This window comes from Bidens hawaiensis, unplaced genomic scaffold (genome assembly GCF_021521415.1).
Source record: "Bidens hawaiensis isolate Kalapana, Puna unplaced genomic scaffold, B.hawaiensis_p1.1 tig00048687_1, whole genome shotgun sequence".
In the NCBI taxonomy this organism is placed as follows: Eukaryota; Viridiplantae; Streptophyta; class Magnoliopsida; order Asterales; family Asteraceae; genus Bidens; species Bidens hawaiensis.
The window spans coordinates 60,045-85,936 of record NW_027498713.1 but is presented as its reverse complement, the minus strand read 5'-3'; the positions used below and the strand labels follow the sequence as shown (position 1 = coordinate 85,936).

At 35.3% G+C, this 25,892-nt stretch overlaps 2 protein-coding genes across 2 annotated transcripts; both read left to right on the top strand.

The window, feature by feature from the left end:
* Positions 1-4,195: 4,195 nt before the first annotated feature.
* LOC143597622 (inositol diphosphatase DSP1-like) lies at positions 4,196-7,037 on the top strand. Its single transcript, XM_077076069.1, has 5 exons — positions 4,196-4,407; positions 5,610-5,703; positions 6,416-6,473; positions 6,567-6,610; positions 6,712-7,037. The coding sequence occupies exons 1-5, from the start codon at positions 4,196-4,198 to the stop codon at positions 6,898-6,900; spliced, it is 597 nt and encodes a 198-aa protein (XP_076932184.1). The 3' UTR covers positions 6,901-7,037.
* A 7,949-nt stretch (positions 7,038-14,986) lies between these two features.
* On the top strand, positions 14,987-25,070 carry LOC143597621 (glucan endo-1,3-beta-glucosidase-like). The gene is made up of 3 exons (XM_077076068.1): positions 14,987-16,047; positions 16,744-17,009; positions 24,972-25,070. The coding sequence occupies exons 1-3, from the start codon at positions 14,987-14,989 to the stop codon at positions 25,004-25,006; spliced, it is 1,362 nt and encodes a 453-aa protein (XP_076932183.1). The 3' UTR covers positions 25,007-25,070.
* The last annotated feature ends 822 nt before the right edge of the window (positions 25,071-25,892 follow it).

Here is a 25,892-nt window from a genome sequence, read left to right as displayed (position 1 = left end):
AACCAAAGGTTTTGCAATATTGCATTTTAACCCACATTATTACTTAACATAGGTTGAGTAAAAAAAGAAAAAAACTAATGAATAGAATACCGAGACCCGGTTTCGAGTAAACTTATTTTACAAAACTCGTTTCTTTAATTTCTCAAATATTTACATTTTAAATCCTAAACTTTATTTATTTACTTTATTTGTCATGTATTTTATTTTAAACCCTTCCAAGACTACCTACTAACACAAGACCCGTTTAATATAGGTCTTGCTCGTTATCTTTCAAGTTTCTTGTTAATGTGAGTACTTTTTCATCCCCCGTTTTCCTTCTTTCGTTTTGGGGATGGCATTGCATACTTATTCAAATTCAAACGATTTATACTTGAGTCTTAAACCACAACACGTATTGTATATGTTTACTTAAATAAATGCTCGATTTTGTGTTATATGCTTTACATGATTATGTGCAAATTCTTGAATGCTAAGGCGGGTAGCCTCTTGAATGCTAAGGCGGGTAGCGTCATCAAAGTATGATCATACGTTAATTCCGAGTATATATGGTATCCCCATATAGAAAGGTGTCGTCAATGTATTCTTATTGATGATTTCATTATTGTCGTTAATGTATTCTTATTGACGGTTCGTCAATGTATTCTTATGGACGGTTTTATTTTCTAAATTGTTGCTATTATTTATTGTTTTCATATACTAGTTGTGGATTTCATACTATATACTTATTGTCCAAAACTATGAAAATTGCTCACCAACCTTCGTGTTGACAAACTCTATTTTATGCAATGTTACAGGTTTGATGTTAGCTTGATTGGATTACTTGAAGAAACTTATTATCTTGGCTTTAGGATATTATAAAATAAAAGAACAAGTTATTTGTTTATCTATCTATTTGGCATTTTGTATTAACAATTGTTGTGTTATTTATGATGATATAGATTTAAATGAGTTGTTTAAATATTCTAACTTTATAGTGTCATTGTGCAATGAGCAATCATGTCGCGCCTCGACATTTCCGCCTTCATTAGTCGGGGTGTGACAGTTTTGGCCAATCCATCATCCATCAATTTGCAAACAATAAAGATGATTATGGTTACCAAAAAAATATTCATTTCCATACACCTATTCTATATATATTTTTGATTTAAGCTAATTGATTGATTAGGAAACAATGAGGATTGTGATGTTTAATCGATAAATTAAACCCAATATAAATAAGAATAATATAAAATGGGTCAAGTTATGCTATAAAGGAGGACAAATAAGAAGGATTTATAGTCACACAAAAAACCTCTCAAAAATTAAAAAAAAATAATAAAAAAAAACTATAACTCAAAATTTAATAAGAAAACAAAAAAAGTAAAAACATACAATTTTTTCAACCGTCTTTCTCGTTCTCAAAAAGGGAAAAGAAGGGGAAAAAAACACAATGTTGAGTGAAAAACATCATTGTGTCTTTTTGTTTTTTATTTATTTTCGTTGTTGATTGTGTCTTTTTTCTTTGATATTGTGTCTTTCTTTATTGATATCGTATTATGTTACTCAACATTGTGTTATATTTTGTTCGGCATTGTGTTATATTTGTGATCTATTGCTTCTTTTTTTAGTTATAATTGTATATTTTGTTCATTTTGTCATTGTGTCTTTGATCTCGGCATTGTGTCTTTTCGTTAGTTTTTTTTAACAAGACTGATGGGGGAAGCATTTTAGTTTTTTATTTATACTTTGAGTTATGATTTTTTTATTATTTTTTAAATTTACTTTTAAGGGGTTTTTGTGTGACCACAAATCATTCTCACACTTTTTATTTGTGTCTTTATTTGTATTTTAACTTTACCCCTATAAAAATTAAAGTGTTTGTGATGTTTAATTGCAAACAAAAAACCACATGCCACCCGTATATTGGTGTATCAGTTTTGGGAAGCAGGTGAGAGATAAGGCCTTCGAATAATAACGTTTAATGCTTCTGAAAGCGTATTTTTCGTTACATTATCATCACATTTTTTTGTTAAAAGCAAGTGTAGTGGATAATGCCTCTTAATGCACCATGAACAACTATTTAAAACTTATCTTTTATGTCATATATTGTCCCATTACACATGGTTTAAGAGATGAAAGATAATTCAGTATCGTGCTTTTTATCTAATTCTAACTCCAACATTTTTACAATCCAATCAAGTCATACCTTTTAATTGAAATTAATATTTAAATTATTTTGATTCTAATTTCTTTAAAATATTTCAATTCTTTCAAAATAATTATACGAACCAGCCGACCCCTAAGGTTTCTCAACCTGAGAAGTATACGAGCAGGTGTTTACTGTTTACTATTGTTTTGTCCACTTTGTGTTCAAGATATTGAAAATGTCGATATACATGAATTCATGGTAGAATCGTAATAAATATCGATTATACCAAAAATATGATCAATTGAAGGTGTGTGTATATATATATATATATATAATATTATAGGATGTGTAATATAAATTTTAAAGATAACAATTATTGGTACTTTTAACCAAACTCCATTGTCTTACACATATAAACGGTGGAGGTTTCCATGATAGTCAATAGTTGTAAGACAAGATTCTAATGATTGCATCAAAATACCAAAACAATATAAAGTATCTCAAACAATAGATAAGTTGTTTTGTTTTGGTTACAGGACATTTACTTATGACCTATTAAATTTATTATAGAATCAGTCGATTAGATCATTAGAACAACAAATATAAACCTTGCCAAATTAAATTAGGTTTATATAGGTGAAAATCACTTCTCATCGTTGTGTGCCGAACATTTACTAGTCCGTTGTCACCATCATCAATTTGCTTGACTCGAACCAAATCATTACCCTACTAAAATAACCCATTTGACTTTAATTCATTTTATTAAGAACTCTTTTTTACCCGAACTGAACTTGGTCTAAAGCCAATTTTGACGACTTATCAACTAAACCACCTATTTTGCCCGACTTCTTCACAAATTACATATTTATTAAAAGCTTAATGTTGACACACACCACTAATCAATAAAATAAATTACAAGTCATAAAATACATGAAAGAAGTAACCAAGTCCATTATCCAAAACATGATCAATAACATCAAAACTTCTGAAATCCTAACCTGATAACATAAAAGATAAACACGTAACTTAAGTGGGCACGTAGTTTTTTTAGACAGCGTAACTACTGACCACTAGTGCCAAATGCCTATCTGTTATCTGTTAACATGTTCGTTGAACCCAGGAATCGAAGCGACTGGCGTCTCCATACTATAATGTAATTTTTTTAGATTGAATATTTTGCTCCTTTCTCATTATTCGTATTTCCCACTGCCAACACAACTTAAAAGGATCCAATTACAATAAAGAGGCAGATAAGCGGGCAACAAGTTGCGCCGCCACCCCTTTTTGAATAGCAAAACCGATCCTACTGAAAACAAAATTATCGTTCTTCGGCGTCGTTGATTTACTGTGCATGACCCGTTGAACTCTTTTAAGAAACGTAGCAGCATCGGGGGCAAGAGACCCAAATGAAGGCGTGTTGATTCTCAACACACGCCTTCTCGTACTTAGCAATTTTCATGTTTCTGTCTTTAAAACGGCCTACCAAGCAACAAACCTGGTGTCCCTAAGCCCGACAAGTGGGGACACCCCAGTAAGGTCCACACAAGCATGCTTCCCTCGCTCATCCAAACACAAGAATGTCCGCTGGTTGGAGAGTAGACCTTCTTTCACGCAGATCCGACATGAAATTCACTGAAGCCTATTTTTTTTTACCAATATTCCCGCCTGTCTTAACGTAATGAGCTAGCCTGTACCCGAATTACCAATATTAGGCCTTGACCCATTCATAGTATCATGGGCATACCTCATCAATGTGTGAAACGTAACTTTCACACTTTATCCAAAACAAAAATATCGTGTTATAAACATATGACATATTGATTATTGACCATGTCTAGAAGCAAAAGAAAACCTTTTTGAGTCAATATATATTTTCCAATAACCAAAAAACCAAGAAGAAGAGAAGATGTTACACATAAGAAACCCATGTTTGACTACCCTATCATCACACGCCACGTGTCACACACCATCTCACCTCCACCCTATATAAACCCACCCTTTCCAACTTATTATTATTATTAGTAATAACCGCCACCGCCATATTATTATTCTCTCTTCATCACTGCAATGAAACTACACCAAGAACTCAGCCAATTGGATCGTGACACGTGTCGCACAATCGAAGTCATCACGGCCGTTGATAAGTTTGATTCCAATGGCGATGAGCTGTACACGCCGCCGCTTAATTTCTCCATGGTGGATAACGGAATATTCCGTTCTGGATTCCCTGATTCCGCTAATTTTGGGTTTCTTAAAACCCTAGGGCTTCGGTCTATTGTGTATGTTACTCTAATTATATGCTTCAATTGTTTTGTATAGCTCGATACCAAAAATACTAATACCGAATTTATGAAAAAGTTTAGTTAATACAGTACCAAATGCTTATGAGTTCACATTTGGTACCGGTAGTAGAATTCGGTATCGGTATTTTCGATACCGGTACCATATACAGATGAGTACCTGGTAAAGCGTACGGGTACCGTACTGGTATCGGTTCGGTACGGATATTGATACTGAATTTTTTGAAAATTTGGTACCGAGTGCAGAACCGATACCGGTACGTACTGTACCGGTACCGAAATACTAGTACCAATTTTTTAAAAGATTTTGTACCGATAGCTGTACTGAACCGATATCAGTACGGTACCGGTACTCGTTACCAAGTACTCATCTATATATGGCACCGGTACCAAAAATACCGGTACCGAATTTTTTAGAAATTTGGTACCGAGTGCAGAACCAATACCGCCAAAAATACTAGTACCAAATTTTGATAATTGTACCGGACCGATACCGGTACCCGTTACGAGGTACTCAGTACCTCATCTTTATATGGCACTGCTACCGAAAATATCGATACCGAATTTCTTTAAAATTGGTACGGAATACCCAATCGAACCAATAGCTTTACGGTATTGGTACCGGTACCGTAAATATTGATACCGAATTTCTAAAAGAAAGGTACCGAATACTGTGTGTATTAATACCGGTACTCGTTACCAGTTACTCTGTGTACTATTAGTACCGAAGATACTGGTACCGAATTTTTAAAGAAGTTGGTTCCAAATGGGCAAATACTAGGGATAAGCTCGGGATTGTACCGGTACCGGTATCGATCCTGAAAATTCGAAATATTTGGTACTGGTACCTAAATGTTCAGTTCAGTATCTATACGGTATTGGTATCAATTTGGTACCGGTATTTCGTGCAAAATTAGGGAAATACTGGTACCGTACCAATATTGAGAGCTACAAACTTGGTACCGGTACTGGTTCGATACTAACGGTATAAAATCGGTACTGAATTCGGTATTGGTACCCTCGGTACGGGTACCATGGAGATAGAGTACGTACTTGGTATCAAATGCTGATCCCTAGGTGTGAGTACTAATGCCGGATTTTGTTAATTACTGCCTATCAACTTGGGTATTTGTTTTTGACACGAAATCTGACAGTTTTTGTTGTTTTGTGTTGGTTTCTAGATATTTGTGTCCTGAACCATATCCGGAGCATAATATGGAGTTTTTGAAGGCTAATAATATTCATTTGTTTCAATTTGGAATTGAAGGAACTAAGGTACTATAGAATCATAATATAAGTTTTATCATTTGTACTTATATTAGCTATGTTATTCCCTTTATAACTATGCAAGTTATGCGATTTTGTGCTAGTTATTAGGTAGGCAGTGTTGTAAAAATCCCGTTTAGACGCCGATTAATCAGAAATCGGAGGGTTGCCGATTGGATTTCACCTAATCAGTCCCTAAAATTGGAGCCGTAAAAAACACGGTCAATAATGGTCAAAATGTTTTAAGTAAAAACTTAAAACTTACTTTGAACATTATATATAAAATTTTGTATATGTATAATTTTGAAAAATTGCAGATAAAATTCTAATCCGATTAATCGCTAGTCAGTACCACGCTTCCGTTATTATATTGTATTCCAAACCAAAGTACAAACTGTATTCACTCTCAGGTGCGAAGCCTGGACGAGTTCATCGGGGACCCGGCGGGCCCTCACTAAACTTCGCCCCTGTTCACTCTAATCCACTTTGGTTTTAAAGAATTTGTATAATAATGGAAGTGAATTGTATTTCTCTAAATGATTTAGTAAACATGAGTTGATTACTTAGCTACTATTAACAAACTCAAGTAACTCAATATTATTAACTCTTTTAACATGTTTGATCATATGGTTTTAAGTTTCGAAGCATCCATCATCTCATTTTGGAATCAAATCTTTATCCAGTAACACGTATGATAGTATTAATGTCGATATCTTTACAGGAACCGTTCGTTAACATCCCTGAAGACACGATTCGTGAAGCGTTAAAAGTTGTTCTTGGTATGCAATCTATAGCCTTAAAACATTAATCACAGGTTATAATATTATTACCATTTGGGCTTTTTCTCATTATACTGTAATTGTTTTTTACAGATGTAAGAAATCACCCATTGTTAATCCATTGCAAAAGAGGCAAGGTATGATCATATTATTATTATTTCTGATAATATTATTATTATTATTATTATTATTATTCAAGTCTGTTATTAACGGTTACTGTTGTTTTTACTTTTTACAGCATCGAACAGGTTGTTTAGTGGGATGTTTAAGAAAGATACAAAGATGGTGTTTAACTTCAATCTTCGACGAGTATCAAAGATTTGCAGCTGCAAAAGCTCGGCTTTCGGATCAAAGGTTTATTGAGCTTTTTGATGCATCAGGATTCAAAGATATACCACCATGTCCTTGTTCTTGTTCTAGGAGGTAAACATCAAGGGCGCTTTCGTCTTTTTACTTTCAACGGATTGGAATAAACGGAATAGGCATTGATTTCGCGGAATATGTTTTTGGCAGTTCAGGAATGATGTTTGACATTCCTTGAGGATTACTCAAATCGGTTTTTCTCGCTATTGGGTTTTAGTAAATTGTTAATGTACCTGATTAAACGAGTTGAAATTTAGCATTTTAGTGTATATCGAACTATTTAGGGGGTGTTTGGGATTCCTTATTTTGGTCTCCTTATAACTTATGAAAAAGTAAAGTTACAAAGTTGTAACTTATCCAGCTTTTTCACTCGCATCTTAAGGACACCCAAACATTATTTAACGTTTCAAAAAGTTCGTTTTTTGAATGTGAAGTTGTGGTTTTCACACACAACTTACGAGTATGAGTTTGGGACTGCTTATTAAACGTGTTTTACTAAATCTTTTTAATAAACAATTTTCATAAAGAACACCGAGGAATTGATAAGAAGGGACTGATGAAAACCCGAATTACGATAAGAAAATAATTGAATTGACGATTAATGTTTTCGCAAAATCGGTATTCCCCAGTTGGACTATGTTAATGAAAGAATAACATTAAGCTAAACTTTTAGAAAAGAATGTGGGCTTAAAACTCTAGCCTTTTCGTATATATAATTGGGCCGGCTCTATGCCAGTATCTATCATTGGGATTTTATAATTTGTATATATATAACAATTGTTAGAATAAATGAACATTGAACAATCTCGTTAACTGGTACCATGCTAACTAGCGGGACAAGATAAATCGCACGTGTGACTTTCAAAGAGTTTAAAACAATAAACCAACGAAAACTAGATTAGAACCTAAAACTTTTGCCGATGTAGAATTGGACACTTACAAGGCGCTTAACGTTGTGAGCTCTCCTGTAAAGTTAACATCTTAATGTTGTATTACTTGAAAGGAGTACCAGTATACCTAGTGTTGCAAAAATCCCGACTAGGCACCGATTAATCCTCGATTAATCGTAGTCTCCAATTCACTGAATACTTTTGGGCTAGTCGGCTATAATCGGTCAATGGTCAAATCCGGCCAAAATCGACGGTTTTCGGCGAGATTCTGACCAAAATCAGCGGTTTCCAGCGAGATTGCGGCAAAAAACTAGTGATTTCTAACGAAATTCAAGCCAATTTCCGGCAAAAATATGTTTGTGTATGTATAAAACTGAAAATTACATATAAACATGTGTGTGTATGTATAAAACTGAAAAATATACATTAAAATCCGATTCAAATAATCCCGATTAATCGCTAGTCCCTACCCTACCGCCCAACTTGCGATTTTCACAAACACCGAATGTACCTTCATAGTGAGGACATAGGGTTGGATCTCTTTTTTAATAAAAAAACAAAAATTATTTTAATTAATTTGAAGGGTTAAGGTGGCAAGATGGGGTCATATGATGACTTGACCCCTTAAGAGATTCTCTTGTGCTATATCTTGAAATTCCTTGTTACCTTGTTCCCCCTTTTGGATAGTCTTTTATTGTTGCTAGCATAAGTGCATGTGCTTTTCACATGGTAGTTTGGTCTCTTTGTATCCACTTATTATTGTTGCATTTTATTGAAATAAAAACAAATGCAAATGAAATAATGTATACAGTGTTCCTGAAAGAATCTATACATTTATCTTGGATTCTCTTATCATCAAACTCTCACATATCTTAAGCTCTTTCATTTATCTCAAAAATGTGACTTAAACCATCCAACTTATAAATGTGGCCACACTATATCTAGTCATCTAACTATTAAACAACAAAACATTATAAACAATGACTCTTTTTTTTAAACGGCAACGAAAATACATGTTTATATCAATACTGTAGCGAGTAACTAGAGTGCAATGGAGAACAATTACCGCATACAATCTCCTAGGAGGGTGAAAAGTTATGAGATTTATTGAACACCATAATTGACGATCTACATTCCTACACTTTGTTCGAGTCTTCAACCAAATATATGCTAGCTGTTGAAAATTCTTTCATTGTGTGCTTTTTAAATTGAACAACACGTTGTCAAGAAAAATGCATGTACTGCTTTTGTTACTGGTATCGATAAGTGAATATTACTAGGACATGCAACATTTTGTATAAGGAATCTTGCGCTATGCCTTGACATGCAAATGGACGGTTGTTTCTTGTTCTAGGATAGGCATGAGCAAAAACTGAATCATAACTGAAGCCTGCACTATTAACCGAAATTATTATAGCCAAACAAAATTGGCGGTTACAGTTAAGTTAACATGATTAACCTACCATTTAGTTATGTTGTGCACAATCTATAATTACAATGTGTGTTCAATCAACATAGAACAACAATTTTAACTTTGTTCTAAGAATGCTAAGAGGAGCGGACTTTTACCCTAACCTAATAGCCGAAAACATCTAGCACATTCAACAAAACAACCGCAAATTTGATTACATTAAAACAAAACCTAAACGATTAATTAGCAAAATGATGAAGGTTAAAAAATCTTATTGTCTACTCACCGAATTCCAGACCGAGTGTGACCTAACTCGAGAGTGCTCAATCGGGAACACACAAACGAAACTCCAAGAGTGATAAGAATCATATTACCAGATCAAAAAGCAAGTGATAAAGGTAATGGATGACAAGATTGCTTGAGAAATGACACATTAATATGAAACAAGATCATGTGACTTAAAAGAGAAGCTTTAAGTAGTTGTACATCGACGTGTAAAAAAAACCGGTTTGGGACCGGTTTTAGGCAAATCGAACCAAACTGGTTTCACCCAAACCGCCAGTTTTCGGACCTGTTCCATCTACCAAACTGGTTTTAAAACCGAACCGGTTTGAAAAAAATCGGTTTAAAACCGGACCGAACCGACGTGACCAGGCCGGGCCTGTCTTGCATCTAAACCGGTTTATAAACCGAACCTGATTGAGTCAAAAAGGTTTTGAACTGCTGTTGACCAAACTAGTTCGGTTTATAAACCGTTTCGGTTTGGATTTAAAACCGGTTTTATACATCTCTAGTTGTACATGGTGCAATAAAAAAAAACAAGTACAACAACGAACTGTGAGAAAAAAGTTGAACTTGTAGCCTTTGGGCTGGGCTCTAATTAAAAATCAGGCGACAAAGAGTTTTTTTTGGGCTGTTTGTTAGATTAAAAGAAAAGAAAGGTCACGGCCCACACTATAATTATTATTATTATTATTAGGAAAATTGGATTTTATAATCCCAACTTAATGTAGTTGGCTGATAATAATCCCAACTCAGAAAATAACTGGCCGATCCCAACTTTCACACTGTTTGTTTTCGTTGGACCCCCATTAAAAAAAAAAACTTAACGGCACTAAGTTTTTTTCCAAATTTCAAATTGATGTTTTAGGGTTTTCATTCTGAATGAGGATACGAGTCAATTTATGTAAAACTTATCTCAAAACGATGGTCCAAACGACTAAAGAATGCTTCAATTCCGATGTGTAAACTTATATTTAACAAAAATCAAGCTGTTTGGAGCACCGTTTCGCAGTAAGTTTTTCCTCAATCGATTCGTATCCTCATTCTGATCAAAAGCCCTAAAACATCAATTTGAAATTTGAAAATAACTCAATGTCGTTAAACTTTTTTTAACATAGGTCCTAATGAAAACAAGCTGTATGAAAGTTGGGACCGATGACAGCTATTTTTCTAAGTTGAGATTATTATCGGCCAACCGCATTAAGTTGGGATTATTAAAATCCAATTCTTCTTCTTATTATTATTATTTTATTTTTATTTTTTGTTTTTCTTTTTCAGTGCACACTTTCTTGGCTCTTTGATGGTTCTTCCATGCAAATGAGATCCAAGGAGAAATTAAGGGATGATCTAGGTAAAACCATGTCTAACCTTTGTGCTTTCATAAGTTAAAAAGATGGATTATTAAAATGAAATTTGTGTTGAATTTGCCAGATTTCTACAATCTACATGTTTAACAGAAAAATCCTTCAGCAAAAGGATGAAGGTTAAACAAAATCCGATTGCCTACTTACTAAAATCATCTAGTATATTTAACAGAAAAACCCTAATTTCAGTACATTCGGAAAAATCAAAATCGACTGATCTCATCCCTACCGGCTCCCAATGTATGGTAATGTTCATATTAGCCCCCTACCGGGAAGGAGGTCATTTTTTTAAAGACAGGAAGGAACCCGCTTTTTTCTTTTTTAAAAGAAAGAAGCCGCTTGATAACTTAGTATGTCCGGCATGATATCCGTATCAATCAATTCTAAATTTTATACATTTCATTTTTTCAACAACTACAACAATCTAAATAAGTTTGATGATGAGTATAAATCCAAATAAGTTTATATTTCATTCTTTTTAAACGGCAATAATAAGCTCATATTTAATATCATACACTTTATAAATAGTACTAACAAATACATGTTTCAAAGTTAAAGCTCATTTCACATAATAAATCGACTAAAATGAAGCATTGCTACACAAGGTTTAAGAGAAAATAATATATTTATTTGTATGTATCTGATTTGGATATTTGCTTCGGGTTCGGGTAAGTGAGTATACCTAATACCATACTCATACCCAAACCCGCAAAATTATTTTTTTATCAATCCCATAACCGAATACGCGTCCTAAATTTTTCGGGTTTTGAGTGTCCTGTGTAATGGTTCAGTTTTTTTTTTCTTTTCTTTACATCCTAATTTGGGTTGACATGAGTTATGGAAGTTCTATATCTACATAACTAAAATTGATAAATCTTAAAAAAAAAATTTAATAAAACAAACCCGAATAAATTAACAATTCTACTGCTCACAAACTAAACGTTGGTATGTTGCTAATAGCAATAATCAACCAGACAAAGAAAATATAATACTATTCTTGATTTCTTGCCACCCTTATTGCTATTAAGAATAATGGGTCATGCTGAATTGGCCCAACAAATGCTTGTATAATTAGCTCAAATTTAAATGTATTAACTAGGCCCATATTATTAATCTACAAACTACTAAAGTACAAACTAACCCTAAAAATCTATTTTATATCAATCGTAAGCCACTAAGCCCATGTAACGGATTGTAACTACACCTAAGTTTTTAAATCTAAACATAGGAGTAATAAGTAATTAGAGGTGACGCGTAACCGGTTTATAGGCCCAAATCGGATCGATTTGAAAAGCGCACTTGGATTGAGTCAATGCTAGTCAAAACTGGGTTGGTATAGAAACCAGATTATAATTGGGAATGCCAGTTTTTAACCAGATTGGGTCGGTTTTAATTGTTCAGAACCTGGTTTTAACAAATGAGTTTTCAAACCGATTACAAACTGCCGGGTCAGATTGAGAACAAACCGGTTTTCGAAGGTTGCATCGGTTTTGGTTTAGGAACCGGTTTCGGATCCCAAACATGTGCATATTTTTTATGTTTAGAAGATTTTAGCTTAAAGTTTATTATTTATTCCAGATTTTAGACTATAAATTTCATTTTAACTGATTATAGTATATTGTTGGAAATCTAATGTGCAATGCTATTAAATATTCTTTAAAGAAAAAGCAAAAATACCTACTGGTTGAATAGAACCATAGATCATTATTTCATTATTTGCGACAGTCATAGCATATCTCATGGATACTTATAAAATCGCCGTCACACTACTAGTGGTCCAAATTGCCCCCCAAACATTATTCAATTGTATTCTTTGTGAGCTATTCGCTATTGACTCGTTAAGAACTCAAATTAAGCTGAGCTTAGATAAGGATGAACTCAAGCTTAAGGAAAGCATAGAACTCAGATTGAGTTATTATCCCAGTTGCACAAACTTGAACAGGCTTGCAATTTCAAACGAGCCTAGTATTTATATAAATATAATATTATTTGTAAAATACGATAGTTATAAAACATAAAAGAGTAACTAAACAAGCTTATAATTTTAAAATAGCATCAAACTCGAGTTTAGACTATCCACATGGCAAACATAACAAACATGCAGTTGTATTATATTTTCACCGATCCTTTAAACACACATATTTTCTCTCCACCACTTTTTACTTTCAGTTTTCATATTAAAGTTATTTTATAATAAAACATATTTTAATTTCTTATTATTTTAAACATATTTAAAATAATATTATATAATTATAATAATTTCATAGAAAATACTTTTTTAAATAGTTTATATATATATATATAATATTTTTTAAATAAATAGCAACATATTACATATTTTTGTTATTTTACTTGGTTACTACATTTAAAATGATTAAGAATTAAAAATAAAAATGATGTACAGTTTATTTTTAAAATAAAAAACTCAAAATCAGATTATAAAAGGGCTAATCCTTGCCCTTTATATTGGTGTCTCCACTCTCCACCTAGGATATGGACATCCTCTTGGCCTCTAAGGCTATGCGTAGTCGCTGTGAAACGCCAAGGAAGTTTTCGGTGTCATCTAGGCACACAACAACAGCTACACCGTGTTGAGCCATTAAAACTAGGACGAATAATTTGAAAAAAAAACATGAACCTCCTAAATAGTAGTTATGTAATTTTTAGTTAGCCCACGACACACAGTCCCTGATACCATAGGTGTTGAGAAACTTATTTAGCACAAGCTTGACTAGCTTTTACATCCCTAAAAGATATTAAGATATACTTGTTAATTAAATGGAGCAATGGTGGAGAAGAAGTTGTCTGATATTACTTTCCGCATTTATCCTCTTTTTAGCATTTTATATTTTTATTTGAAGTGGGATGGAATGTTGTGTCCGGTGCACATGGAGGTTAATTAATTAAAAAAATATAATATGGTAACTATAGGTATATATATGGTATATATATTATTTTGACATTTTGTGTGTCACAAGAGTGACTAATATTTGGAGGTAATTGGGAGACATGGGGAATCTATGCTGTGACTGAGATTTATGTTTATGGTGAATAGTATGTGTCGGTGTGTGTATATACATGTTCATCATATACCACAAAGTATTCAAGTAAAAAATAAAAAGGGAAGATGTGGGCAATATGTGTTGTGTTATAACAAATGTGATCAGCACATGTTTTAAGTTTAGATGACATTACTTCTAACAATAGCTACATTGTTTTTTTGTCTATATGTCGAGTAAGTTCTTAGAATCGAGTTAGGGTGGTTGTCGTTTTTTTAGACTGGGGTTTGATAAATACGTTAAAGGGAGACTCGGACATGAGCTAGAACTTTATGACCAACTTTCAATGAACAAGTTAGTTATATGTAAAATATACGTGCCATATCTTTGGATGCTAGAATAGGAATGTTCATAAAACCTACAAAACTGATCCTAAACTGAAAAGACCGAACCTAATAAACAAAATGGAAAAAAAGAAACTCAAATCGATAAAAAAAATGATTTATGTTGTTGTAAAAACTAAGTTTTTTCATTTAATAAAAAGAAAAAAAATCCGAACGGAACCAAACTTAGAGAAATTTTGCTTTTTTTAATTATAATATGTTCATAAAATTTATTAATTATATAAATAAAATAAATTAGCCCGAATATATAATAATCAACCAACTATAAATTAACAAAATGATAAAAGTTCAAATTTATTATTTTTGTTTGTTTTTTTTTTGACAAAATTTTAAAGCTCGAATGAAAAAATTGAAAAAATCAAACACGTTTCTAAAGTTTTAAAAACCGAAGTCTCGTGTTTGATTTTAACCCAAGCTAAACCGTTCACATCCCACACTTCAGTTATATTTCAAATGTTACAAAGAGTAATAATATTTTAAAGAGTAATAAACGGATTTAGGGCCATGAAAATCATACATGATCATGTGAAATCCAAATTAATTACAAAAGATCACCCACTACAACCCCTTGGATTTTACCAATTATCTCATAATCAAAATGCCAAAATGAAAACCATGTGAATATCTTTCAAGTAAATATTTTTCCTAATATAACCATAACCTTCACCACATGATCCAACCGAATTTACAAGATTCATTTAAAATTTATTAAAACACTCCAACCATCTTTCAACCAACCCGACCCGACCCAACTCCCTACAATAAAACCCCATCTCACCACAATCAATCTCCCACCAAAAATGGCATCATCACACTTCTTCCTACTCCTCCTCTCCACATTTCTCACATTTCTCGCACTCGCAACGAGTGGCTCAATTGGCGTAAACTACGGCCGAGTGGGTAACAACCTTCCCACACCGGAAAAGGTTGTTACCCTCCTCAAATCCCAAGGCATCAACCGGGTCAAAGTCTACGATACTGACCCGGTTGTCCTTGCAGCATTATCCAACACCAACATAAAAGTAACTGTAGACCTCCCGAACCAACTCCTTCGCCCCGCGGCATTAATAAAAACGTTTGCGGTCAACTGGGTTGACCGCAACATCGTTCCCTACCACCCGCGCACCCAAATCGAAGCGATCGCGGTAGGGAACGAAGTATTCGCCGACCCGAAAAACACAACCGGGTATTTAATACCCGCAATGCGAAACATCCACCAAGCGTTAGTTAAATACAATCTCCACTCGAATATTAAAATCTCTTCACCCGTCGCATTATCCGCTTTGCAAAACTCATACCCGTCTTCATCCGGGTCATTCCGACCCGAATTGATCCGACCCGTATTCAAACCAATGTTTGACTTTCTTCGTCAAACCGGGTCGTATTTGATGGTCAACGCGTACCCGTTTTTCGCGTACGAGTCAAACTCTGACGTTATCTCGTTAGACTACGCGTTATTCCGGCCTAACGCCGGCATGGCGGATTCCGGCAACGGGTTGCGTTATTTTAATCTTTTTGACGCGCAAATTGACGCGGTGTTTGCGGCGGTGGCGGCGGTGGGGTTTGAGGATATTCCGGTGGTGGTGACGGAGACGGGGTGGCCGTCGAGAGGTGGCGGGAATGAGATTGGGGCGAGTGTGGAGAATGCGGCGGCGTATAACGGGAATTTGGTTAGACGGGTATTAACGGGTGGTGGGACCCCGCTTCGGCCCGAGGTGAAGCTGACGGTGTTTTTGTTTGCGATGTTTAATGAGAATAATAAAGATGGACCGGACTCAGAGAGGAATTATGGGTTGTTTTACCCGAATAGAGAGAAGGTTTATGATGTGCCGTTTAATTTGGAGGGGTTGAAGGATTACAGGTACGGGTACTGGTGGTTAATGAATTGAATTATGAATATTTTAATTTTTGTTGGGTTGTTTTGTTTTTAAAAGTAGTTTTGAAATGAGAGTTTAAATCGGATTTGAAATAGGTTCGAAAAATTCGATTTAGATTAAGCTAAAATAGTAATTTGTTTTTAACTCTAATTTCAAAACTTAGTTTCTTTTAATAAAAAAAGACATGTTTAAAAAACATATTGAGAGAAAAATAATTTATTTTACTCCAAACTACAACAAAGTTGTATTTTTTTAACAATAAAAAATAATATAAGTATTATAAAATAAATTTGCAAGCAAAAGAAAAGCAAATTATTATAACTCTTATTTCAAAACTACTACAAACTTTAACTCTTTTTTAACAACAAAAAGAAAAGAAAAAAAAGTTTTGTAACACTTTTTGACAGCAGAAAAAAATATTTTAACTATTAGAAACTAAAGATTTTTTAACAAAAAAAAAGAGAAAAAATACATGTTTTATAAAACAAATTGACTGGAAAAAATTAGTTTATTTTAATTATGATTTTAAAACTGCTAAAACTTATATTTTTTATAACAAAAAAGTAAAAGTTTATTAAACATGACAAAAGTTTTAATGAAATATATTATAAAAATAAAATAAATGTAATTTACAGGGACAAACAGTCTCCGGCGGTCGGAGGTCAAGTTCGGGTTTCAAGACCAGTTAACGGGTCCGGGTCGGGTTCCGGGTTATGGTGTGTGGCAAGTGATGTGGGAAAAGAAAGGCTGCAAATGGCTCTAGATTACGCGTGTGGGGAAGGGGGTGCGGATTGCCGTTCGATCCAACCTGGTGCCACGTGTTACGATCCTAATACGTTAGAAGCGCACGCGTCGTTTGCTTTTAATAGCTATTTTCAGAAAACGGGTCGGGCTGCGGGCTCGTGTTATTTTGGTGGGGCCGCTCACACTGTAACGCAACCACCAAGTACGTACTCAATTGCTTTACTACCTATAAATATTAAATATTTTGCCACATTTGTTATATGGGTATTTAATAATGATAATTCGAGAAATATTTGTAGTTTGTTTTGTTAGATTGCGTGAATGAATGTGTTAAAGAATGCATATAAATGAACTAGAATTTAAGAAAAATAAAGTATGCGAAAAAAAAATAGTTTTAAACACATGGGTTGGTAGGTTTATGGGTTGAAATGTACAACCTGACTTCGACTCATATTAATATTCGAGTCAAAAGTTTTAACCCTAACCCGCTCACACATAAATGCGGTTGATCCTAACACAACCCAAAAATAATTAAAAAAAATATTAAAAACAAAATGGATATAATTTAAAGTTTTTAGAATATTCTCTTTGGAATAATATTTAAAATCTTGAAATTGAACTGGAAATTGCAAATTTATCTTAAAAAAATAGAAACAAAATAAAATAAATTTTTTTTGAATACATAAACGGGTTAACTCGTTTTTATACGCGACAATCCGAACCTGATCTCTTTTTCATAAGAGTCGTGTCAATCGACCCAAAACTTTATCTGGTTGTGTCAACAATTGGCTTCCTACTTTTACCTAGTATTTTGTTGCAATGTAAAAATTTTCTTTTAAATCATAAGGTTTTTAAAAAAATTAAGGGTTGAAACTTGAAGTAAATGTAACCATAAATACAAATTTTTAATACAAATCAAACTTTTTTACATTTGGTAATTTCAAGAACATAGAAGACCGTGAGTTTTTGGAATTACTAGATTTTCTGGCATTGGCGCTAACGTGCGCACTTGGTGGTGCTTGATGGGGTGGCCCACCTCTGACATGGTAATGGGGTGGACCAAAATTTATGCAAGATGCTTTTGGTGATGGGCCTATGTATATTCTTGTCAATAGTCACATTTTTAGAGGTTAAAGTTGAAATAACAATATTTTTATAATTATCTCAATGATAACGTTATACCATCATTTTTAAAGAAAAAACACTTTTTTAAGGCCGAATATCCGAAATTTAATAAGGGAGAGAGAGTGTAAAATGGACCAAAAAATTTAAATATTCTCAAAATACACCAAAAATATAGAGTGGGTTGACGCACTGTGAAAAGATCTTTAATATCACACAGCCAAATTTTTAAAAAAGTTGAGCGAGCAGGCTAAATTCGTGAAAAATGTTGATGGATATGGCCAAATTTTTGAAACTTTTGAGCGAGCTGTCCATATTTTCTGACTTAATTTTTCTCCTCAAAAGCAGTATTCCCGGACAGTTTTTTATGCTTTCTACCTAATCCGTACAAATTTCAAAATCTTGAAAGATGTTTCTTTTTAATTTCGTTTTGGAGACGCATTTGAGAGGAATTTGTTCCAGGGAAATGAGATTCTTAGTTTCTTCTTATAAGTTAAATCCTGTCGAAGACGAGAAAATAAGAATCCCGTTTCCCTGGAGCAAATTTCTTTCAAAAGCATCTCCCAATACGAAACTTGTCACACCCTCAAAATCCACTAACGGAGTTTTACCGTCAGAGGGTGTGAACTAACAGGATCGGAATCATTAGTTATAATCAAACCATAAAACAAAGTTTCAAAACCATGAAAACGTTTACGAGTAGTTAAATGCGGAAGCGTAAAACCATAGCAAACAATGTTACGTCACGCAGGACGACTTAAAACCCAATGATAACAGTTTAAAAATAAGTTTGCATAATTAAAATGTTTCAAGCAATGCATGTTCCTAAACCGCGCGCCCGCCTCGGCTACCTGAGAATAACATACTAAAAGTGTCAACACAAGGTTGGTGAGTTCACAAGTGCCTCGTCCATTACCAGAGTTCTCAACTCTCCGAACCGTGGAACCCAAATCCGGTTCTCAAAATATCGGACCCCGTCCGATCTGGTTTCAAGTTGCTTGTTCATGCCCCGCATGAGTTCCGATGGAAGATTATCATCTTTCAAAGCTTCGTGTTGCGCCTCGCGAATCTGGTCAGGTAAGTTGGCATGAATCGTGAGTTGCAATGCTCTCACTCGTCTGGGTTTATCTGTTTCTTTTCTGCTGAGGGCGTCGGCCACTACATTGGCCTTGCCAGGGTGATACTTGATGGCACAATCATAATCCTTAAGCAACTCGACCCAACGACGCTGTCGCATGTTCAACTCCTTCTGATCGTAGATATGCTGGAGACTCTTGTGGTCGGTGTAAATGGTAAACTTGGTACCGTACAAGTAATGCCTCCATATCTTAAGGGCAAACACCACAGCTTCGAGTTCCAAATCATGGGTCGTGTAGTTCTTCTCGTGAACCCGTAGTTGTCGAGAGGCATAAGCTATAACCTTCTCCAGTTGCATCAGCACACAACCGAGACCTTGTATCGATGCGTCACAGTGTACCTCAAAATTTTCCGTTCCCTCGGGGAGGGCTAGAATAGGGGCGCTACAGAGTTTGGTTTTCAACAGTTGAAAAGCGGATTCTTGCGCGTCACCCCAATTGTACTTAGTGCCTTTGTGAGTCAAAGCGGTAAGGGGTTGAGCAATCTTTGAAAATCCCTCGATGAAACGTCGGTAGTAGCCGGCCAGTCCTAGGAATTGCCGCACCTCAGTCGGAGTCTTAGGTGCTTCCCAGTTTTTGATGGCCTCTACCTTACCGGGATCGATATGGATTCCATTCTCGTTGATCACATGTCCTAAAAAGTGAACCTCGCGAAGCCAAAACTCACATTTCGAGAGTTTAGCATACAGTTGTTCCTTTTTCAATAATTCCAGAATTACCCTTAAGTGTTCTTCATGGTCAGCTTCGTTCTTGAAGTAGACGAGAATATCATCAATGAAAACAATCACAAACTTGTCGAGGTACGCCTTGCATACTCGATTCATGAGATCCATAAATACGGCTGGTGCGTTGGTTAGTCCAAAAGGCATAACCGAAAACTCGTAGTGACCATACCGTGTTCTGAAAGCCGTCTTTGAGATATCTTCTTCGCGCACTCTAAGCTGATGGTAACCAGATCGCAGATCGATCTTCGAGTAATAACTCGATCCTTGAAGCTGGTCAAACAGATCATCAATTCGGGGTAAAGGATAACGGTTCTTGACCGTCACCTTGTTCAACTCCCGGTAGTCGATACACATGCGGATACACATGCGGAAAGTCCCGTCCTTCTTTCGGACAAACAAGATAGGGGCTCCCCATGGTGATGAGCTAGGTCGGATAAAACCCTTATCCAACAAATCTTGCAACTGAGTGGACAACTCCTGAAGCTCCGTCGGTGCGAGCCGATACGGGGCTCGTGCTATGGGTGCTGCACCGGGTGTCAACTCGATTTGGAATTCTACTTGTCGTACAGGAGGGAGTCCGGGCAAATCCTCCGTGAAAACTTCCGGAAAATCCCGCACAATCGGTATATCTTCAATTCGCTTCTCCTCCGCGGGTTTCTCAACAATCTGCGCCAAAATTGCCAGATGACCCTTTCGTAGGTACTTCTGCGCCTTCATGAGCAATCTTTGAAAATCCCTCATAGAAAATAATAGTCCGGATGGAGACAACCCCTCCATCTAGGTGTCATCATCACTAGATGTCATCATCTGATGACACCTCTGAGTGTGCCTCCTCCTCAGCCGGTTCTTCCTCCGGTTCTTCTTCGGGTTCCTCCTCGAGATCTTCCTCGGGATCCTCCTCAGGCTCCTCTTCGGGATCTTCTTCAGGTTCCTCTTCAGGCTCTGCCTCAGGTTCGGCTGCGTTCTGAGCAATTTGCATTTGTAACACATCGCAACGCTCTAAAGCCATCTCGGTTCGGGTTCTTGCTACTTGGAGTTGCTCTTGCAAGTCTATCATCTCGGCTTGCATCTTTCTCATAATTTTCATCTGTTGATCACTAGCCTCTTGCATTTCCTTCATTGCCGCCGCCATGCGGGCAATCTCCTCCTTAGTCTCGGTTCCGTCTTTTAACAGTCCGGAAACGTTAGCCCTCGTATAGCGCATGTAACCCACGTCACGCTCCAAGCAAGAAACGACAGCTGCGAGAACTCGCTCTACAGGTTCGGTTATGGGTGGTAGGGTGTTGGGATAAGCAGGATGGTTCGGGTGAGGTAACGGGGGAACTTGTTCGCGATAGACCATACGTCTAATAATATTAGGGTACCAATCCCAGCTAACTTCGTTTTCGTACATGCCTCCAGATAAGCGGTACCTCTTCGGTGCGGGAGCTTCGAGTTCCGGGACTACACGGGGTGGCGATGCGGTAGGTAACTGCGGTTCCTTCCCGTGAGCATGAGTCATCGGATCAGATGAGGATGAGGGTGGCGGCGTCGACATTCCTACAGGTAAGCCGTGTATGCGCGCGCGTATGAGTGAAAGAGGTAAAGAGATAAGATAACAAAGACTACACAAATCTATGCAGTGCGTGTCATTATAACTAATGGGTCGTCGCGGTTATAGTCTAGTATGCATGCAGCTTCTAGTTCGCTATAACCAATGGATCTGATACCAATCTGTCACACCCTCAAAATCCACTAACGGAGTTTTACCGTCAGAGGGTGTGAACTAACAGGATCGGAATCATTAGTTATAATCAAACCATAAAACAAAGTTTCAAAACCATGAAAACGTTTACGAGTAGTTAAATGCGGAAGCATAAAACCATAGCAAACAATGTTACGTCATGCAGGACGACTTAAAACCCAATGATAACAGTTTAAAAATAAGTTTGCATAATTAAAATGTTTCAAGCAATGCATGTTCCTAAACCGCGCGCCCGCCTCGGCTACCTAAGAATAACATACTAAAAGTGTCAACACAAGGTTGGTGAGTTCACAAGTTATATAAAAATAGAGCGTTTAGCGTTTGCGTTCAGCGTTTTGCGTTACCAGATAGTGTTATGTCAATTATATATCTATAGGTAGCTAGCCTATAAAACAAGTATCACTAAGTGTTCGACACCGAAGCTGACTGTTTATCATTTGCCTTGCCACCAGGTCATCCAGACCATGGTATGTGTTTAGCCAAGTTTACACCCACTCGACCTCCAGTCGAGTTTAGCGTTGGGTGGGGTTTGTCAAACCCAGTAGTACTACTCAACAATGACTCGCTATTATTCAATATTAAACGGTTCGATGTGAATGAAGGACTTTAGTTAACGCGTTTGCCACTTAGTCTTTACAAGTGATATATAATCTATATTATCAAAATCTTAAATGCGTTTCGGAGTATGTTATCTCCCCCAAGTGAAAAGCGTTTAAAAAAGTTTAAAAGGGGAAAGTGAAACTCACTGTTTGCGAAGTATTCCCAAAATAATTCACCAAGATGCGCGTCACAGAAAAACTCTCTCTAGCGTTCTAAAACAATAAAGAGATTTTTCTAAGTGTCGGAATATTATCGAGTCTCTAGACCCGGCACATAATACCTATGCACATAACATGTTTCGTGTTTCGTTTGTGAATTGTGTGTGACTTTAACAAATGTATTTGTGATACGTTACATGTGTAAGCAATTATTTACGTGTCATGTATTCATAAAGTACATCACTAGCAATTACTCCCTGTAAGGGCAGTTTGGTCAACACATAACAATTAACTAGCCATCATTCCCCATGAGGGCAATTTGGTCAAATCATGACAATCAATTAGCAATTATTCCCCGCAAGGGCAATTTGGTCAAAACATAACAATTATATAGCAAGTATCATGTTTCATGCATTTTCACAAAACTCAGCAGCTAGTTTCACCGAGACAGAAATCCTACTTGAAAGATTGTACTATTCCACCGATCATAGCACCTCAATTAATTTACCAAAAATCATCACAAAAGAATATATGTCTTAGGTTTCCAGAACATATTTTATTATATTTTTATTCCACATAGGTTTCTCACAATCATCAAATCATTACAGCAAATTCATAACAGTCAAATTCATGCGCAACAGAATGTTATTTAAAATTCCCGTTAAACGAAAAATCCAATAAATGCAAGACCACTTGGATTAGGTTCCTAACTCAATGAGTCAACTTCCAGAAGTGTAACCAACCCAATTGGTCTCGTAGTTCATGAGATATAACATTTACAAAACAACCTAACAGCAGGTCTAACAGCTCAGCTTTGCACAACGTTTTTGTAAAATCATAAAAGTTAACCTTTACTTGTCCAAAAATTACAAGTTTATATTCTTTAGAAACTAGACTCAACCTAGTTTATTGTAGTATCAACAATCTCAACCAATTTTCAGATTTACACCTCTTTACAGTCAATTAAACATCAATAACACAATCTGTCCAGAAACTGTTTGCATCCAAACTCAACATATTAACTATCTATGGACCATCATGCATTCATATAACACTCTAGACTCCATAAACACTATCCATGCACATCAATTACACATTACATACATGATTAGGGTTTTTTTGTTTGAACTCAAATCAAAGACTCAAGCAATTAACATGTAACAATATCCATTCTAGTTATCATATCATCATCAAAACAACAACAATCATATAAACTACATACACACATAAAATCGGCCCTTAGGGTTTTCAATTAACCCATTAAACATCAAAATTAAGTATAAAGGATGCATAGGATAGTCGTTTATACCTTCCTAGCACCTTAATCTTCGATCAAAGACTTGAGAACTTGATTGTATGTGTGTATATAGGTGGCGGCAGCCGTGAAGGGGGGGGGGGGGGGTGGAGGGAATTCCGATCGGGGTAGGGGAAAAGAAAAGAAAAAGTGAGTTAGGGTTTATTATTATTATTATTATTTATAATAATAATATGTTACACTTTGGCCCCTCCACTTCTAAGTATCACTTATCTAGCTTAAACTAACTTGTTTACATCTTGAGTTAGTGTTTATAACGATGTTATCACACAACACATAAGTCTAACACGTAATTATCACATAATTACTGTTTTAACGTTTTTTGTTTATTCACCAATCGTTTGCGTCAACTCGTTTGCGTTTCGGTGCAATTCCCGAAAGACTACACATGTAGTAAGTGTTAAGCGTCATTTAAACCCTAGTTTAAATGTAATGAGGTGTGCGTTATAGATTCAATGATCTTAAGTTTGAATTGACGGAGTTGAGTTAACGGAGTTAACCTGAAATTGACGATTGTCACAAAACTAAAAAAGAACATTTTTCAATTTTTTGAAAATTTGTACGGATCATGTATGAAGCATAAAAAAACTGTCTGGAAAAAGTGCTTTTGAAAAGAAAATTAAGTTAGAAAATATGGACGACTCCCTCAAGATTTTCAAGATTTGCCGTGTCCATCAACATTTTTCACAAATTTGGTCCACTCCCTCAACATTTTTAAAATTTTGGCGGCCGTGTGATAGTAGGATATTTTCCCAATGCGTCGCCGCCAATCCATATTTTTTTGTATATTTTAGGAATATTCAAGTTTTTTTATCTTTTTTACTCTATCTCTTAAGCTGGGTCATTTTGAGAATTTTACCAAAAAAAACACTCACAAATCGCAAAAGACCCAATAAATACATATTTGCAAAGTAATCAAAGCTTCAAATTGAAACAACACACTAAATTGGGAAGTTTTTAAAGTTAAACGCCCATCCTCTCCCTTCAAACTCGATCCCCGACTTCTATGCTTTATCCAAAGAAAGATGTCGTTTACCACTGTAGTATTCGATATCGGCACCTTCTTGATTACCCAATATAAAAAAGTTTGCCACGAAAGAAATAACACCTATAAATAAAAAAAAGAAAGTGTCAAGCTTCAAATGTTGTGGCGTGTCTGATTTTACTCACAAAAGTTAAGAAATAACCATTTTGGGGTGAAAAGTGGTCAAAATTTAGTAGACAAAAGGTGTTTAAGATCTTTGTAATTGAAGATAATAAGCATAAAGAAGTCATTAACATTTGCTTTTCCTGTTACTTTATTTTTCTTTGTTGACTGTTGAAGGGCTAATATTAAAAGTATTTTTAATTTTTTTTTTGTGCAGAGTTTGGGAAATGTGAGTTGCCCAATGGATACTAAAAAGGTTCCAGAGATGTTAGTATTATTAGTATTAGATTTGTATCTTCTCTTATTTTTAGTTAAAAGAGTTAGTGGGTTGCAAATTGGCATTTGATTATATATAATTTACGTATCAGATTCATATCAACATTTCCATTTAATCGAGTATGATGTTTTATTTATTTTTTGGTATATTGGTTTTTAGTAAATCCCGTTTTGAGTTTTCAAAAAAACAAATATGAGTTTTCTGGCCAAAAACCTTTTTTCGACGACTTGCAACTAACAATGTTAGGATTATGTTAGTAGTGGACCGTTGGTAAAAAAATGCGTTAAAAGATGGGATCGTCAGCAACCAATTCATTAGTTAGGATTAACAGTTAGGAGTAACAGTGACCAAAATATGATAGTTGAAATTAATAAAAATCAATATACATTTTCTTTAACTTAAAACTTTTTTCACTTAAAATCCTTGTAACTTTACTTTTACAAAGATTTGCACTCGTCACCTCATTTTTGTAGGGTCAAACATCATACTACTAGACCAAAGGCCATTGGCATCGAGTATAAATTACGCTAATTGTAATTCTAGACTTGAAATAATTGTAAAATAAAAAGATAAAATCATAAAAGTAAAGTGATATACATATATAGCTGGAAGAAATTGACATTCATATTTGGACCTACAAGACACTCTTTACATTACATGTGATCTCTCTCTTTAGAATCCGAGGGTTCAAATCTCGTAGTAGGCGGGTTTGATAAATTTATCAGTAGATTATTACTTATTTATTCAAACTTAAGTGCATATTCTCTCCTAGTATTGCATATCCATTTTCCCTCGTGTATCGTTCAATTATGTGCTAGTTAACTGAAAGAAATTTATTATCCAAGCCGCTATGCCTTGCGT

Excerpts from the sequence above, each read along its gene's own strand:
- LOC143597621 (XM_077076068.1), top strand. The coding sequence starts at position 14,987 with ATGGCATCATCACACTTCTTCCTACTCCTCCTCTCCACATTTCTCACA. Across the intron at positions 16,048-16,743 it reads GAGGGGTTGAAGGATTACAG|ACCAGTTAACGGGTCCGGGT; the intron begins GTACGGGTACTG and ends TCGGGTTTCAAG. Across the intron at positions 17,010-24,971 it reads CACTGTAACGCAACCACCAA|AGTTTGGGAAATGTGAGTTG; the intron begins GTACGTACTCAA and ends TTTTTTGTGCAG.
- LOC143597622 (XM_077076069.1), top strand. The coding sequence starts at position 4,196 with ATGAAACTACACCAAGAACTCAGCCAATTGGATCGTGACACGTGTCGC. Across the intron at positions 5,704-6,415 it reads TTGGAATTGAAGGAACTAAG|GAACCGTTCGTTAACATCCC; the intron begins GTACTATAGAAT and ends ATATCTTTACAG. Across the intron at positions 6,611-6,711 it reads TCCATTGCAAAAGAGGCAAG|CATCGAACAGGTTGTTTAGT; the intron begins GTATGATCATAT and ends TACTTTTTACAG.